Source organism: Antennarius striatus, chromosome 16, assembly GCF_040054535.1.
Source record: "Antennarius striatus isolate MH-2024 chromosome 16, ASM4005453v1, whole genome shotgun sequence".
Taxonomy (NCBI): domain Eukaryota; kingdom Metazoa; phylum Chordata; class Actinopteri; order Lophiiformes; family Antennariidae; genus Antennarius; species Antennarius striatus.
This window is the reverse complement of record NC_090791.1, coordinates 12,609,512-12,623,127: the sequence shown is the minus strand read 5'-3', so window position 1 is coordinate 12,623,127 and position 13,616 is coordinate 12,609,512. Positions and strand designations below refer to the sequence as shown.

Genomic DNA, 13,616 nt, shown 5'->3' with positions numbered 1-13,616 from the left:
GATATAAATTGTTGTTTGTCTGACATTTCCACAGTTTGAGTTCTCACCCCAGACACTGTGTTGCTATGGCAAACAGTTGTGTACCATCTCCAGGGATGGCACCTACTACAGCTACCAGAACAGGTAAAAATACCTGCTTGCTCTCTGGAGAGGTGGGGTCTGGTAAAAAATAACGAAGGAGGAGTTTCCAGGAGACGATGTCCTGCTTCGTCCTCAAATGTAAAACATGACTAAAGGCACTATATGTATGTAGAGTTAACAAAGGTTCACACGATGATCTTTTTGGGGGGTGACCCAGACATGTGGTCAAGCAAAATGTGCACAATCAGGTTCTAAGCTGACCGTGATGCTGTGGATCGGCACCAGTGCTCCCCCTGCTGCACAGAATCTGCTACTGCTGCTTTATCGCTCCGATGAAGCGCCAATCCATTTTTGCAGTTACCTCACACCAGTGCTGTGAAGTTTAGGGTTTTAGGGTTTGTGATTTCCTTCAATAAACATTTGTTGATCACAATAAACCACTCAAATTTGACAAAAGGCTGTCATAAAGGTTTTATAAATTAACATTTACCTGAGTGCTACAAACAATACGATTAAAATTCCAGATACACGCATTTCAGTTTGCATTGTCCCTCCATATCTTACTGCATGACCACACAACTCTGTCATCAGCTCATAATGCATGGTATCATTGTTTTGTTATCATGTTTCAGCATGCAGTAGCTTCTACTCAAACATTCATTGTTTTTACTAAACATATTAACATTTTAGCATGTTTTCCTCATTTGTCTTCCAATTTGAAAGACTGGATCACAACCATTTCAGCTGTGACTAACCTCTTCCTCCACTTCTGCCTGTGTGTGTGTGTATTTGTTTGTCCTTTGGTTTGTCCACTGCCCATGCTCTGTCCTCGGTTGTTTTCCACCTGCGCGCCGGTTTGCCTGTGCTGCTACTGTGTGTGTGCTGGCTGCAGTTCACCCAAATATGGCCTTATTGCCGACAGGTATCACTTCTGTGAGAAGTGCTTCAATGAGATCCAGGGCAACAGTGTGACCCTGGGGGACGACCCGGCTCAGCCACAGACGTAAGTCAGAAGGCCTGGGAGGCCAAACTGACACTTGATGATCACCTTTTGGGATCATCAGGCTGTTTTCTCTCTGACCTTTATTCTGTGGAAAGGAGTTTGGATCACAGGAACCAACGTAAACTCATTTGTCTTTTTTTATTTGTTTTTATTTGTGCAGCATGATTTCAAAAGAGCAGTTTGAGAAGAAGAAAAATGACATGTTGGACTCTGAACCGTGAGTATTTTCTGGACAGCTGGTTCATTTTGACTCCTGCTGTATATTTGATGGCAGTGAAGCTACTGTTTTTCTTTTCTACATAAGCACAGGATAAGCAAACATTGTTATTGCAGGTTTGTTGAATGCAAAGACTGTGGACGAAAGATGCATCAGATCTGCGTGCTGCATTATGATGTCATTTGGCCTTCGGGGTATGGTTCCATTGTGGTAGTTGAACAACTATCAAGCATTACACAGTCAATGTTTGACCTAAACAGCATGAATTCAACAGAACTTGGCGGAGTTACTGGACACTGACATTAAAGTATTGTTTGGTCATTCTTCTAGCTTCATCTGTGACAACTGTCTGAAGAAGTCTGGAAAAACAAGAAAGGAGAACAAGTTTTCAGCCAAAAGTAAGTTCAGAATCAGCCTACTTTATTGATCCCTGAGGGGGAAATTCTTTTTTGTTACAGTTGCTCCGCTCCAAGGGAAAAAAACACAGAATGTCAGAATAAAAAGAAAAATAAAGAAGGAAGATCTAGTAAGAAATAGAGAATCGATAAGAGAATAATAATGTATATACAAGTATGTACAATTTTTAGTGTCCTGGCTTCCATTCGTCATCCTCACTGCGATGTAGGGTTAGCGGACGGAAGGATGTAAACAGCCACCATCAGCTCCTCCAGGATGTCTGTCATCCTTGAGGCGATGCTGGCCGGCTTCAGTTCCATCGGATGATCCCAGGTGTAAATAAAGCGGCCATGGATGTTGTTGTGGTCAGCTGACTGAGAGTGAACGTACTTCTCGAACAAACAAAAAGGCTAAAAACCAAATTACCTGCATGATTACCGTAGAAAAACTAACAGTTATAAGTGAAAAATAAGAAAAAAGCGGAGCAACTATAACAGACGGCGTGTACGCCACCAAGTTATAGTAAGTCACATGTAGTTAATATGTTATTTCCGTTTATTTTGTAACCTTGAAGGATTGCAGTCCACACGGTTGGGGACCTATATTGAGGACAGAGTGAATAAATACTTGAAGAGACAGAACCACCCAGAGGCTGGCGAGGTGTTTGTGCGAGTGGTGGCCTCCTCTGACAAAACTGTGGATATAAAGCCTGGCATGAAGTCGAGGTAAGTTCCTCACCTGCTGATCAAAAGTCTGTCATTGGTTACATCTGTAAAAACCTAATGGCTTTTATCGCGTTATTGATTGTGACTATAAAGCGTCTGGGAAATAATGTACGTACCACGTCAGAACTTCTCTGATCTGAAGATGAACCAGGAGACGCTTAAGATTTTAAAGGACTTTGTGCAGAAATGTAATAATTACAGTATTTTCCGCACTATGTCTTGCCTGCGAAGAAAACTGCTGTGACGTCATATTTATGGGCCCGTGTGTACAAACATGATGGATGTACGAACCTTGTTGATGGCAGCATTCTTGCAGGCGTTTTGTGACAACAAAACACGGACGATTCCTATTGGATCAAATTTGACTCAATACTGCCAACACATGGTTTGGCATGTTTATAGCCGTCTTCGAAAACGCACTCAAGCGTTTACGTGTGGACGGAGATTCTTTTTTTTAAAAAACGCTGTCGTGTGGATGCGAATCATTTTCAAAAAGTTGCATTTTCAAAAAAATCCGTCATCATGTGGACGGGGCCTTATTTTGCCGGTCCCAAGCCTGGATAAATACAGAAAGTTGTGTCAGGAAGGGCATCCAACGTAAAACTTTGGCCAAATCAAACATGCGACTCAAACCTCCGACTACCATACCAGATCGGTCGACGCCCGGGTTAACAATGACCGCCATCGGTGCTGTTGACCTACAGGGTGCCGATGGAAATTGGACAACTGTTGGTCGAAGGAGAGGAGGAAAGTGTGCCCGTAGGAAGAGAGAGAAGAGGAGCGCATAGAATATAGGACTGAGAGTAGGGACGTTGAATGTTGGGACTATGACAGGAAAAGGTAGAGAGTTGGTTGACATGATGCAGAGGAGGAAGGTAGACATACTGTGTGTCCAGGAGACCAGGTGGAAAGGTAGCAAGGAAGTTTAGGAGCAGGGTTCAAGTTGTTTTATCATGGTGTAGATAGGAAGAGAAATGGAGTAGGAGTTATCTTGAAGGAGTTCGTTAGGAATGTCCTGGAGGTAAAGAGAGTGTCAGATAGAGTAATGAGTCTGAAGCTAGAAATCGAAGGTGTGATGGTCAATGTTGTAAGTGGGTACGCTCCACAGGTAGGATGTGAGCTGAAGGAGAAGGAGAAATTCTGGTTGGACTTTGACGAAGTGATGCAGAGCATACCTAGAAGTGAGAGAGTTGTCATTCGTACAGACTTCAATGGACATGTTGGTGCAGGAAACAGGTGATGAGGAGGTGATGGGCAGGTTTGGTATCCAGGAGAGGAACGCTGAAGGACAGATGGTAGTTGACTTCGCAAAAAGGATGGAAATGGCTATAGTGAAGTACTTTCTTCTTTCTTTAGAAGAGGCAGGAACATAGGGTGACCTATAAGAGTGGAGGTAGGAGCACACAGGTAGACTACATCTTGTGTAGACGGTGAAATCTGAAGGCGATCAGTGACTATAAAGTAGTGGTAGGCGAGAGTGTAGCCAAACAGCATAGGATGGTGGTGCGTAGGATGACTCTGGTGAGGAAGATGAAGAGGACAAAGGCAGAGTAGAGGACGAAATGGTGGAAGCTGAAAAAGGAAGAGTGTTGCAGGACTTTTAGGAAGGAGTTAAGACAGGCTCTGGAGGGTCAGAAGGTGCGGACAACTACAGCTATGTGATCAGGCAGACAGGGAGGAGAGTACTTGGTGTGTCATCTGGAAGGAAAGTAGATAAAGGAGACTTGGTGGTAGAATGAGGAGGTACAGGAGTGTATACAGAGAAAGAGGTTAGCTAAGAAGAAGTGGGACACTGAGAGGACTGAGGAGAGTAGACAGGAGTATAGGGAGATGCAGCGTAAAGTGAAGGTAGAGTTAGCAAAGGCCAAACAAGGGGCTTATGATGACTTGTATGCTTGGTTGGACAGTAAGGAGGGAGAGACTGATCTATACCGGTTGGCAAGACAGAGAAACAGAGATTGACATGCAGCAGGTTAGGGTGATTAAGGATAGAGATGGAAGTCTTTTGACAGGTGCCAGTAGTGTGATGGGAAGATGGAAAGAGTACTTTGAAGAGTTGATGAACGTGGAAAATGAGAGAGAACAAAGACTAGAAGAGGTGACTGTTGTGGACCAGGAAGTAGCAAAGATTAGTCAGGATGAAGTGAGGAGGGCATTGAAGAGGATGAAGAGTGGAAAGGCAGTCGGTCCTGATGATATACCTGTAGAGATTTGGAAGTGTGTAGGAGAGGTGGCAGTAGGGTTTCTGACTGGGTTGTTCGACAGGATCTTAGATAGTTAGAAGATGCCTGAGAAATGGAGGAGAAGTGTGCTGGTGCCCATTTTTAAGAACAAGGGAGATGTGCAGAGTTGTGGCAACTACAGAGGAATAAAGCTGATGAGCCATACAATGAAGTTATGGGAAAGAGTAGTTGAAGCTAGACTAAGGGCAGAAGTGAGCATTTGTGAGCAGCAGTATGGTTTCATGCCAAAAAAGAGTACTACAGATGCAGTATATGCTTTGAGGATGTTGATAAAGTACAGAGAAGACCAGATGGAGCTGCATGGTGTTTTTGTTGATCTGGAGAAAGCTTATGACAGGGTGCTCAGAGAGGAACTGTGGTATTGTATGAGAAAGTCTGGAGTGGCATAGAAGTATGTTAGAGCGGTGCAGGACATGTATGAGGACTGTAAGACATTGGTGAGGTGTGCTGTAGGTGTGACAGAGGAGTTCAAGGTGGAGGTGGGACTGCATCAGGGATCAGCTCTGAGCCCCTTCTTGTTCGCTATGGTGATGGACAGGCTGACAGACGAGGTTAGACAGGAATCTCCACGGACTATGATGTTTGCAGATGACATTGTGATCTGCAGTGAGAGCAGGGAACAGGTGGAGGAGAAGCTAGAGAGGTGGAGGTTTGTCCCGGAAAGGAGAGGAATGAAGTTTAGCCGCAGTAAGACAGAGTACATGTATGTGAATGAGAGGGACCCAAGTGGAAGAGTGAGGTTGCAGGGAGAAGAGATCAAGACGGTGGAGGATTTTAAGTACTTAGGGTCAACAGTCCAGAGCAATGGAGAGTGTGGAAAAGAGGTGAAGAAGCGTGTACAGGCAGGATGGAACGGGTGGAGAAAAGTGTCAGGTGTGATGTGTGATAGAAGAGTTTCAGCTAAAATGAAAGGAAAGGTGTACGAAACTGGTGAAACCAACGATGTTGTTTGGTCTAGAGACAGTGTCACTGAGGAAAAGACAGGAGACAGAGCTGGAGGTAGCAGAGATGAAGATGCTGAGGTTCTCTTTGGGAGTGAACAGTAAGGATAGGATCAGGAATGAGTACATCACAGCGCATGTTAGAGGTTTTGGAGATAAAGTCAGAGAGGCCAGACTGGAGAGGAGAGATAGTGAATATATTGGTAGAAGGATGCTGAGTTTTGAACCGCCAGGTAGGAGGCCTAAGAGGAAGACCAAAGAGGAGGTTTATGGATGTAGCGAGAGAGGACATGAAGATAGTTGGTGTGAGAGAAGAGGATGCAGAAGACAGGGTTAGATGGAGGCAATTGATTCGCTGTGGCGACCCCTGAAGGGAAAAGCCGAAAGGAAAAGAAGAAGATTCTGTCTGGCATCGACGTGCTGTGAAATTCACGGTGGGGATGAGCATCTTCAGCCCATAGACCACCGATCGGGATGTAATATTGACCTCCTTCATTTGAGCCCCTTTCCAAACATGAGGAAAATGGAAATGCTTTAAATGTGGCTTTCTAATCAAGTCTCTATATGAATTAATATCGTATCCATATGTCTCATAAATCTCTAAGCAAATATGCATCAAGGAGTGACCTGATCATTGAGTTTTTCCAGGAGAACTTTTGAGTCTAGTCCAGAAAATAATTCTTTAGCCTTCTGCAAAAATAAGAGAACAACTTTAAAGCTTATAACTTCTTCTTCTTTGCTGACTCTGCAGGTTTGTGGACTCAGGTGAGATGGTGGAAAACTTCCCTTACAGAACCAAAGCACTTTTTGCCTTTGAGGAAATAGACGGGGTGGACGTTTGTTTCTTCGGCATGCACGTCCAGGAGTACGGCTCAGAGTGCCCTTTTCCAAATACCAGGTAAAATCACTGCTGCAACAAAGGAAGCATGACGCAGACGATTATTGTCATTTCTTTTATTGATAATTTGTGAGTTTTCTCTTTAATTAAATTAATCTTTACTTCACAGACGGGTTTACATATCATACCTTGACAGTATTCACTTCTTCAAACCACGTATGCTAAGGACTGCAGTCTACCATGAGATTTTAATAGGTTACCTGGAGTATGTCAAGAAATTGGGGTGAGTTAAGAGAAACGAACGCAGAGGACTGCTTCACAGCCTCCCAGCTAAGATATGTTTGCATCATTCCTGCAAGTGTTAAAAATGCTGATGTCTTACGGTCCTCAGGTATGTGACGGGTCACATTTGGGCATGCCCACCCAGCGAAGGAGATGACTACATTTTCCACTGCCACCCACCGGACCAGAAGATTCCCAAGCCCAAAAGGCTCCAGGAGTGGTACAGAAAGATGGTGGACAAGGCTCTCGCTGAGAGAATCATCCACGATTACAAGGTACAGAACAGGGCCGCGTGTTTCCTCAGGAGAACTGTGTGTGTGTCCACGCTGAGCTGATGAGGATATTGGAGTAGAGCTGTTCCTTCCTGTGGAGCGGCATCTCCTGTTTATGATGGGTGTGACTTGAATAACCTGACCCCATGTAACCTAAAAGAAAGATTCAGACTTAGGCACCGTCCACACGATGACGGATTTTTAAAAAAACTGAACTTTTAAAAAACGCATCGAAAACGATTCGCGTCCACACGACAGTGTTTTTTAAAAAAATCTCCGTCCACACGTAAACGCAGCAGTGCGTTTTCGAAGACTGCTATAAGCATGCCAAACCATGTGGTGGCAGTATGGAGTCAAATTTTATCCAATAGGAATCCTCCGTGTTTTGTTGTCACAACACACGGGCCCATAAATATGACATCACAGCGGTTTTCGTCACAGGCAAGACGTCAGCGTTTTTAAAAAGTCGCGGATAGGCCGTCCACACGACAACGCAGACCCGTTGTGGTGTGGACGGAAGGCCTAAACGCAACAAAAAAGTTGCGTTTTTAAAATATCTGTTATCGTGTGGACGGGGCCTTAATTTGCACAATACATAATAACAATAACGTCTCCTGATTCTTCATTTACCACAGATAATTGGGTTTGTGTCTCTTCCAGTCATTATTATACTTTTGATGTTTTCAGTTAAAAAAAAGACAATTGACAACTGTTTCAGGTGATGTCATGCTAAAAATAAGATTTATCTTGGACAATTGCAAGCTTCTAATGAGAAAAAATACAAAAAAGAATTGCTTCCAGTCGAAGCCTCTGGTCTTCAGAATTGACTCTGCTGTAGATTAATGAATGTTTCCTAGCGCCACCTGGTGTTATTGAAGTGATGCGGCTGTTGGTGAGACAATCATGAGCACTGGGCAGTTTCTCCCTAAAGTCACATGAGATTTTTATTCTTTGTAGGGTATGTTTTTTATTTTATTTGTTAAGCAGGATGCATATTAATTACAGTATTTCTTCACTTATTTGACAGTTCTGCCTGATATATCGGAACCAAAATAGTTTGGCTTAATATTGGTTCTTAATCTGTTGCAAGTATTTGTATAACATCTTAGCATCTTTGTAAACATAAATTACACATTACTTTAAATAAATCAAGTCACCATAATTCGCATCAAAGTGGCTCAGTGGTAGAGCAGATGTCTTGAAGACAGATCGCCTAGCCATAGGTGGTTCGAGCCCCGCTCCCGCCATGACATCCCTCGAAGCGTGAGCTGACGGTGGGAGGTGTAAGCTCACCTCCCAGCCACTGCCGAGACGCCCTTGAGCAAGGCACCGTCCCCCCTATAAGCTGCTCGTTTGGACCCTCCGTGCGCGACTCGTCACTCTGCCTCCCCCTACTGTTTCTTGTGTGATGTGTTACCAATTGCATGCCTATAGGCCCCTAGTGTGTTGTGTCCTGGGGCCTGTGTTCAAAAAACTATGTGCGTATGACTAACCAAGAAATATAACTACATACAAAGAAAGTATGAAGAGTGTAAAGATAATTGCCCCACGTGTGGACAAATAAACAAACTTCTGCAACAGTCAAAATACAAAAAGTGAATGAAAAAGGAGGAAACTGGACTGTGGATGGACCTCGCACGATCTACGGGGGAAAACTAGTCACCGTTTTCCACGCTGTCAGTAGACCAAAAAAAGCAGCAGCACAAATTCCTCATCAGAGCGTGTCCAAAAGACATTGAAACTTTTCTCCCCTCTTCAGCAGACATTCTCTAAGCTATGTTACTGTCTTAGCTGATTGAAGTCTTGTGTCTCTGTGTTCAGGACATTTTTAAGCAGGCGACAGAAGACAGGCTGACCAGTGCCAACGAGCTGCCGTACTTCGAGGGCGACTTTTGGCCAAACGTGCTGGAGGAGAGCATCAAGGAGCTGGAGCAGGAGGAAGAGGAGCGTAAGAAAGAGGAGAACACGGCCTTCTCTGAGACGACAGAGGTAAATGAAACAGAACTGAGAATTGTGCAGTTTGAGATGGGCTTCAAGAACGGAATGCTGTTGCTATGCCAAAACCAACAGCCTGGTGCTTACGCCTCTGTTTAGCCCCAGCTTTTCACTATTGGTCAATTTTCAGCCACTCAGTGTTCTTGCAGAAACTCATTTCAGCCTGTTGTGCAGTCTTTACTACTCTGACGTTTCATGTTCATGTTTCAAGGGAGCCCATGCTGACAGCAAGAATGCCAAAAAGAAGAATAACAAGAAAACCAACAAAAACAAGAGCAGCGTCAGCCGAGCCAGCAAGAAGAAACCTGGGATGCCGAATGTAGCCAATGATCTGTCCCAGAAGCTCTACGCCACCATGGAGAAGCACAAGGAGGTGGGAAACCCTGATGGCTACAGTTTTTGATAAAGTAGACCGTTCTAGGGAAGAGTTTAGTGTTTTCCAAGGACTAAAGAAAAGAGCATTCTTCAGCTGTACTGAAATAACAGATGTGTTTTTCCCTCTTTTCTACCGCCAGGTGTTTTTTGTCATCCATCTGCATGCCGGGCCTGTCATTAACACGCTGCCGCCCATCATGGACCCCGACCCTCTGTTGACCTGCGACCTGATGGACGGTCGTGACGCCTTTCTGACTCTGGCCCGGGACAAGCACTGGGAGTTCAGCTCTCTGAGGAGGTGCAAATGGAGCACGATGTGCATGTTGGTCGAGCTGCACAACCAGGGACAGGACCGCTTTGTTTACACCTGCAACGAGTGCAAGCACCACGTGGAGACACGCTGGCACTGCACCGTCTGTGAGGTAGGAGACAGAGCCGTTTCACATACACGTTTTAAATTTGTGTTTGCGTTATTTCAGATTTGCAAGGACAGTATTTTCTGCACTAAAATCCTTTAATCTTCTCAAAAACTGACAATGCCTTATAATCCAGTGTGTCTTCTATATGATTTTTTTTTTAATATGCCATTTATTGAAATTGTATCTTATAATCCAGTGCACCTAGTAGTGTGGAAAATACTGTAAATTTCAATCTCAATGTGCTCTTCTCGCCTCGTCTCAGGACTACGACCTGTGCATTAACTGCTACAACGCTAAAGGCCACGAGCACCAGATGGTGAAGTGGGGATTGGGGATAGATGATGACAGCAACGGTCAGGGTGGAGAGGCCTCCAAGAGCCCTCAGGAGAGCAGACGCCTCAGCATCCAGCGCTGCATCCAGTCCCTGGTCCACGCCTGCCAGTGCCGCAACGCCAACTGCTCTTTGCCTTCGTGCCAGAAGATGAAGAGAGTGGTTCAACACACCAAGGGCTGCAAGCGCAAAACCAACGGCGGATGTCCTGTGTGCAAGCAGCTCATCGCCTTATGTTGTTATCACGCCAAACACTGTCAGGAGAACAAATGTCCTGTACCTTTCTGTCTGAACATCAAGAACAAACTCCGACAGCAGCAGCTGCAGCACCGGCTCCAACAGGCTCAGATGATGCGCCGCAGAATGGCCACCATGACTGGAAGGGGTATGCCCATGCCATCTCCACCTACCTCAGCCGGCCCCGACACCCCCAACTCCGTGCAGCAGCCTCACACCCCACAGACCCCCCAGCCCATGCCTAACCAGCCCCAACAGCAACCACCAAACCCTGCTAATATGGCCCAAGCTTTCCCCAACAACGGGCGCAGCAGCCAGCCCCCAACGCCGGTGCCGCAGGGCAAACCGGGGCCTCAGTCGTCACCTCTGCATCAGCAGCAGTCCCCTCTGCATAACATGCCCCCCCACCAGCAGCAGCAGCCTCAACAGCAGCAGCAACCGCTGCTGGCGGCCCTGAAGGTGGCCAGACAGATCGAGGTGGTGGCAAAGGCAAAGCAGCAACAGCAGCAGAATTACGCCATGAATGGAATGCCCATGAATCATCCTCGAATGATGGGGCCCATTCAGGGACAGATGCAGATGATGCAGGGCCCACGGGGCCCCCAAGTGATGCAAGCCATGCAACAGGGCCAGTGGGGTCCGGGAATGCAGAATTCGATGCAGAATCCCCAGGGTCACCCGCCGCAGATCCCTCCACAACAAGGCCCCATGGCCCCTCAGCAGGTTTCAGGAGCCCCCATGACCCAGGCCCAGCTCATGCAGCGACCCATGATGCCCCAACAACACGGGCTCCAAATGCCCGGAGTCATGCCGCCCCAGGGGACCTCGCAACAGGGCATGGCGCCGCAGCAGCAGAACATGCCCCGGGGGGTACCTGGAAACATCGCTCCAAGCGCTCTGCAGGAATTACTGTTCACCCTAAAGTCCCCTAGCTCCCCGCAGCAGCAGCAACAGGTCCTCAACATACTCAAGTCCAACCCCCACCTCATGGCTGCTTTCATTAAACAGAGGACAGCCAAGTACCACACCAACCAGCCGCAGCAGCAGACGCAGCAGCAGAACCCACAGGCCATGCTGGGATCTCAGGCAGGCATGCAGGCCATCGCAGCCATGGCCAACCAGGTCCAGAGGCCAGTGATGGTCCCTCAGCAGCAGCAGCCTGCCCAGCAGGCAGGATCCCAGGGAATGGCAACCATGGGCCCCCAAGGACAGATGATGAACGCAGCCCAGAACGGCAACCCCCAACTGTACCGCAGGCAGCAGCTGCTCAGGATGCAGCAGATGCAGCAGCAGGCGCAGCAGCAGCAGGGAGGTATGCCTCAGGGGCACGGCCAGTTCCCCCAGCAGCAGCCGGGGCCGGCAAGCTACTCCCAGCTTCGTATGCAGCAGCAAATGGCTATGCAAGGAGGTGGAGGAGGGCCCATGGGACAGCTCCCCCCCACGTCGCAAATGGGCCAACCCGGCATGGGCATGGACGGGCCCCAGAACCTCCTCCAGCAGCGGATGCTCCAGCAGCAGCAGCAGCAGCAGATGCTGAAGCAGCAGATGGGCTCCCCAGCACAGGCTAACTCCATGAGCCCACAGCCCCACATGCTTCAAGGCCAGGCCCAGGGAGGGGCTCATCTTCCCGGCCAGGCGATGGCAAATACTTTGGGAAACCAAGTCCGCTCCCCGGCTCCAGTGCAATCCCCTCGTCCTCCTTCGCAGCAGCAGCCCCCACATTCCAGCCCCTCCCCGCGAATACAGCCTCAGCCCTCACCTCAGCACAGCACTCTGCACTCCAGTTCCCCTCACCACAGCCTGGGAGGCCCCATGTCTGGCCCCATGGAGCAGGGACACATGGGAACGCCGGAGCAGAGTGCCATGCTTCCGCAGCTTAACACACCAAACAGAGGGGGGTTGAATAACGAAATGGGTATGGTGGGTGACACAACGGGCGACACACTGGAGAAATTTGTTGAAGGATTGTAGCATTTTTTTGACTGAAGGCCTTGTTCTGTTTTGAGCTGAGAAATTTTTTGTACTTGCTTATGTATAAAAGCTTAAAGAAATACAAAGAAATGAGTCATATGAGGCCTACAGACTGTGAACGTTCCTTAAATGAATGAACTACTTTTCTTCCAACACAGAGTGATTTAATAATTGCTGTTGCAAAGAAGACAACAAAGACAAAGAATATATTTTTGGTTCAGACCAATCATTTGCCTGGTCTTTGTGTTTTACTTTGTTTCATTTGTTATGGTCTGCTAATGACCTTTTTAATGAAACTTCTCAAAACAAAAATATTGCTTTTTCTTTTCTTTTTTCTTTTTTTTTCTTTTGTACCTTTGCTAGATATCATATTTGTGTTGAAAAAACTAAAATTATTTGTGTGGGGAAGTTTTGCCAGGTTTCACACATCGCTCTGTTTTCTCTGTTCCTGGCTAATTTATTCTAATATGCCATTTTTCAAAAAGGACTGCCTTTGGGAAAGCCTTAATTTCTTTCCTGTTTGCAGAGTATATGGGAGATTAACATATTTGTATAGATCTAAGAACTATTGCACACACCCGAACACAAAAGGCAGGTGTAAGAAAAACCTGCTTTGAAGCTTGTCAATGTTCACAGGAGCCAGAATGATGTTCTTACTGGATTATGCCCAGATTTGTCTTGCAAATAATTTAAAAAAAAAATGCTTTGTCTACATCATTCTAAAGAAGTTTTCATTAAATCCTGAATCTTTTTTGCCTGTGGTGGGGAAAGTAACTTGCTCAACTGCTGATTTGTCTTAGAGTTTTGTGCATCATTTTCTCTCCTGTATTAAACTTGAATTGATAATGAGCTGTTCTCTAATGTAAATCATGCAGCTAGTCAGTACTGTAAATATGCAGAAAGTAAGAATGAAATCTCTGTACAAACTGGTTCACATGGCTCATTTCGTACTTATATAACATATTGTTAAATAAACCTGTGTGCCACAGACTCTGCTTTATTTGTTTGTACGCATTATTACCTGACTTTCCTCATTGTATAACATTAAAAGACAGTAGAAACTCACAACGAACGTTTCATGCTGAAGTTTACCGACATATTTTTTAAATGACTACAACTAAAAAATAACAATAGACAAAAATAGTATTTTTACATTAATGAAGGTTTGCTCATTGAGCCCTAATTCACAACTACTGTACTCTGTTAAAGATTTAATTTATATTGTGGTTAAAATGATCAGTAGGTCCCTGAAAGGCAAAGTGAAGTCAATCCTTGATAAATTATGGAAGG

General features: G+C 45.9%; 1 protein-coding gene across 6 annotated transcripts in view; it reads left to right on the top strand.

Moving 5' to 3' along the window:
• The window catches only part of crebbpb (CREB binding protein b), a 45,982-nt gene extending 32,661 nt beyond the window's left edge, over nucleotides 1-13,321 (top strand). For 3 of the 6 annotated variants that reach the window (XM_068336742.1, XM_068336739.1, XM_068336736.1), the window contains 13 exons: nucleotides 35-123; nucleotides 974-1,084; nucleotides 1,245-1,301; nucleotides 1,418-1,495; nucleotides 1,632-1,699; nucleotides 2,272-2,422; nucleotides 6,358-6,504; nucleotides 6,614-6,727; nucleotides 6,836-7,001; nucleotides 8,820-8,987; nucleotides 9,205-9,366; nucleotides 9,509-9,790; nucleotides 10,050-13,321. In XM_068336742.1, coding sequence (XP_068192843.1) covers nucleotides 35-123; nucleotides 974-1,084; nucleotides 1,245-1,301; nucleotides 1,418-1,495; nucleotides 1,632-1,699; nucleotides 2,272-2,422; nucleotides 6,358-6,504; nucleotides 6,614-6,727; nucleotides 6,836-7,001; nucleotides 8,820-8,987; nucleotides 9,205-9,366; nucleotides 9,509-9,790; nucleotides 10,050-12,326 — 3,870 coding nt within the window. In that variant the 3' untranslated portion in view covers nucleotides 12,327-13,321. The remainder of the gene's footprint in view (nucleotides 1-34; nucleotides 124-973; nucleotides 1,085-1,244; nucleotides 1,302-1,417; nucleotides 1,496-1,631; nucleotides 1,700-2,271; nucleotides 2,423-6,357; nucleotides 6,505-6,613; nucleotides 6,728-6,835; nucleotides 7,002-8,819; nucleotides 8,988-9,204; nucleotides 9,367-9,508; nucleotides 9,791-10,049) is intronic. The other 3 variants (XM_068336741.1, XM_068336740.1, XM_068336743.1) reach the window with 2 other exon arrangements.
• The last annotated feature ends 295 nt before the right edge of the window (nucleotides 13,322-13,616 follow it).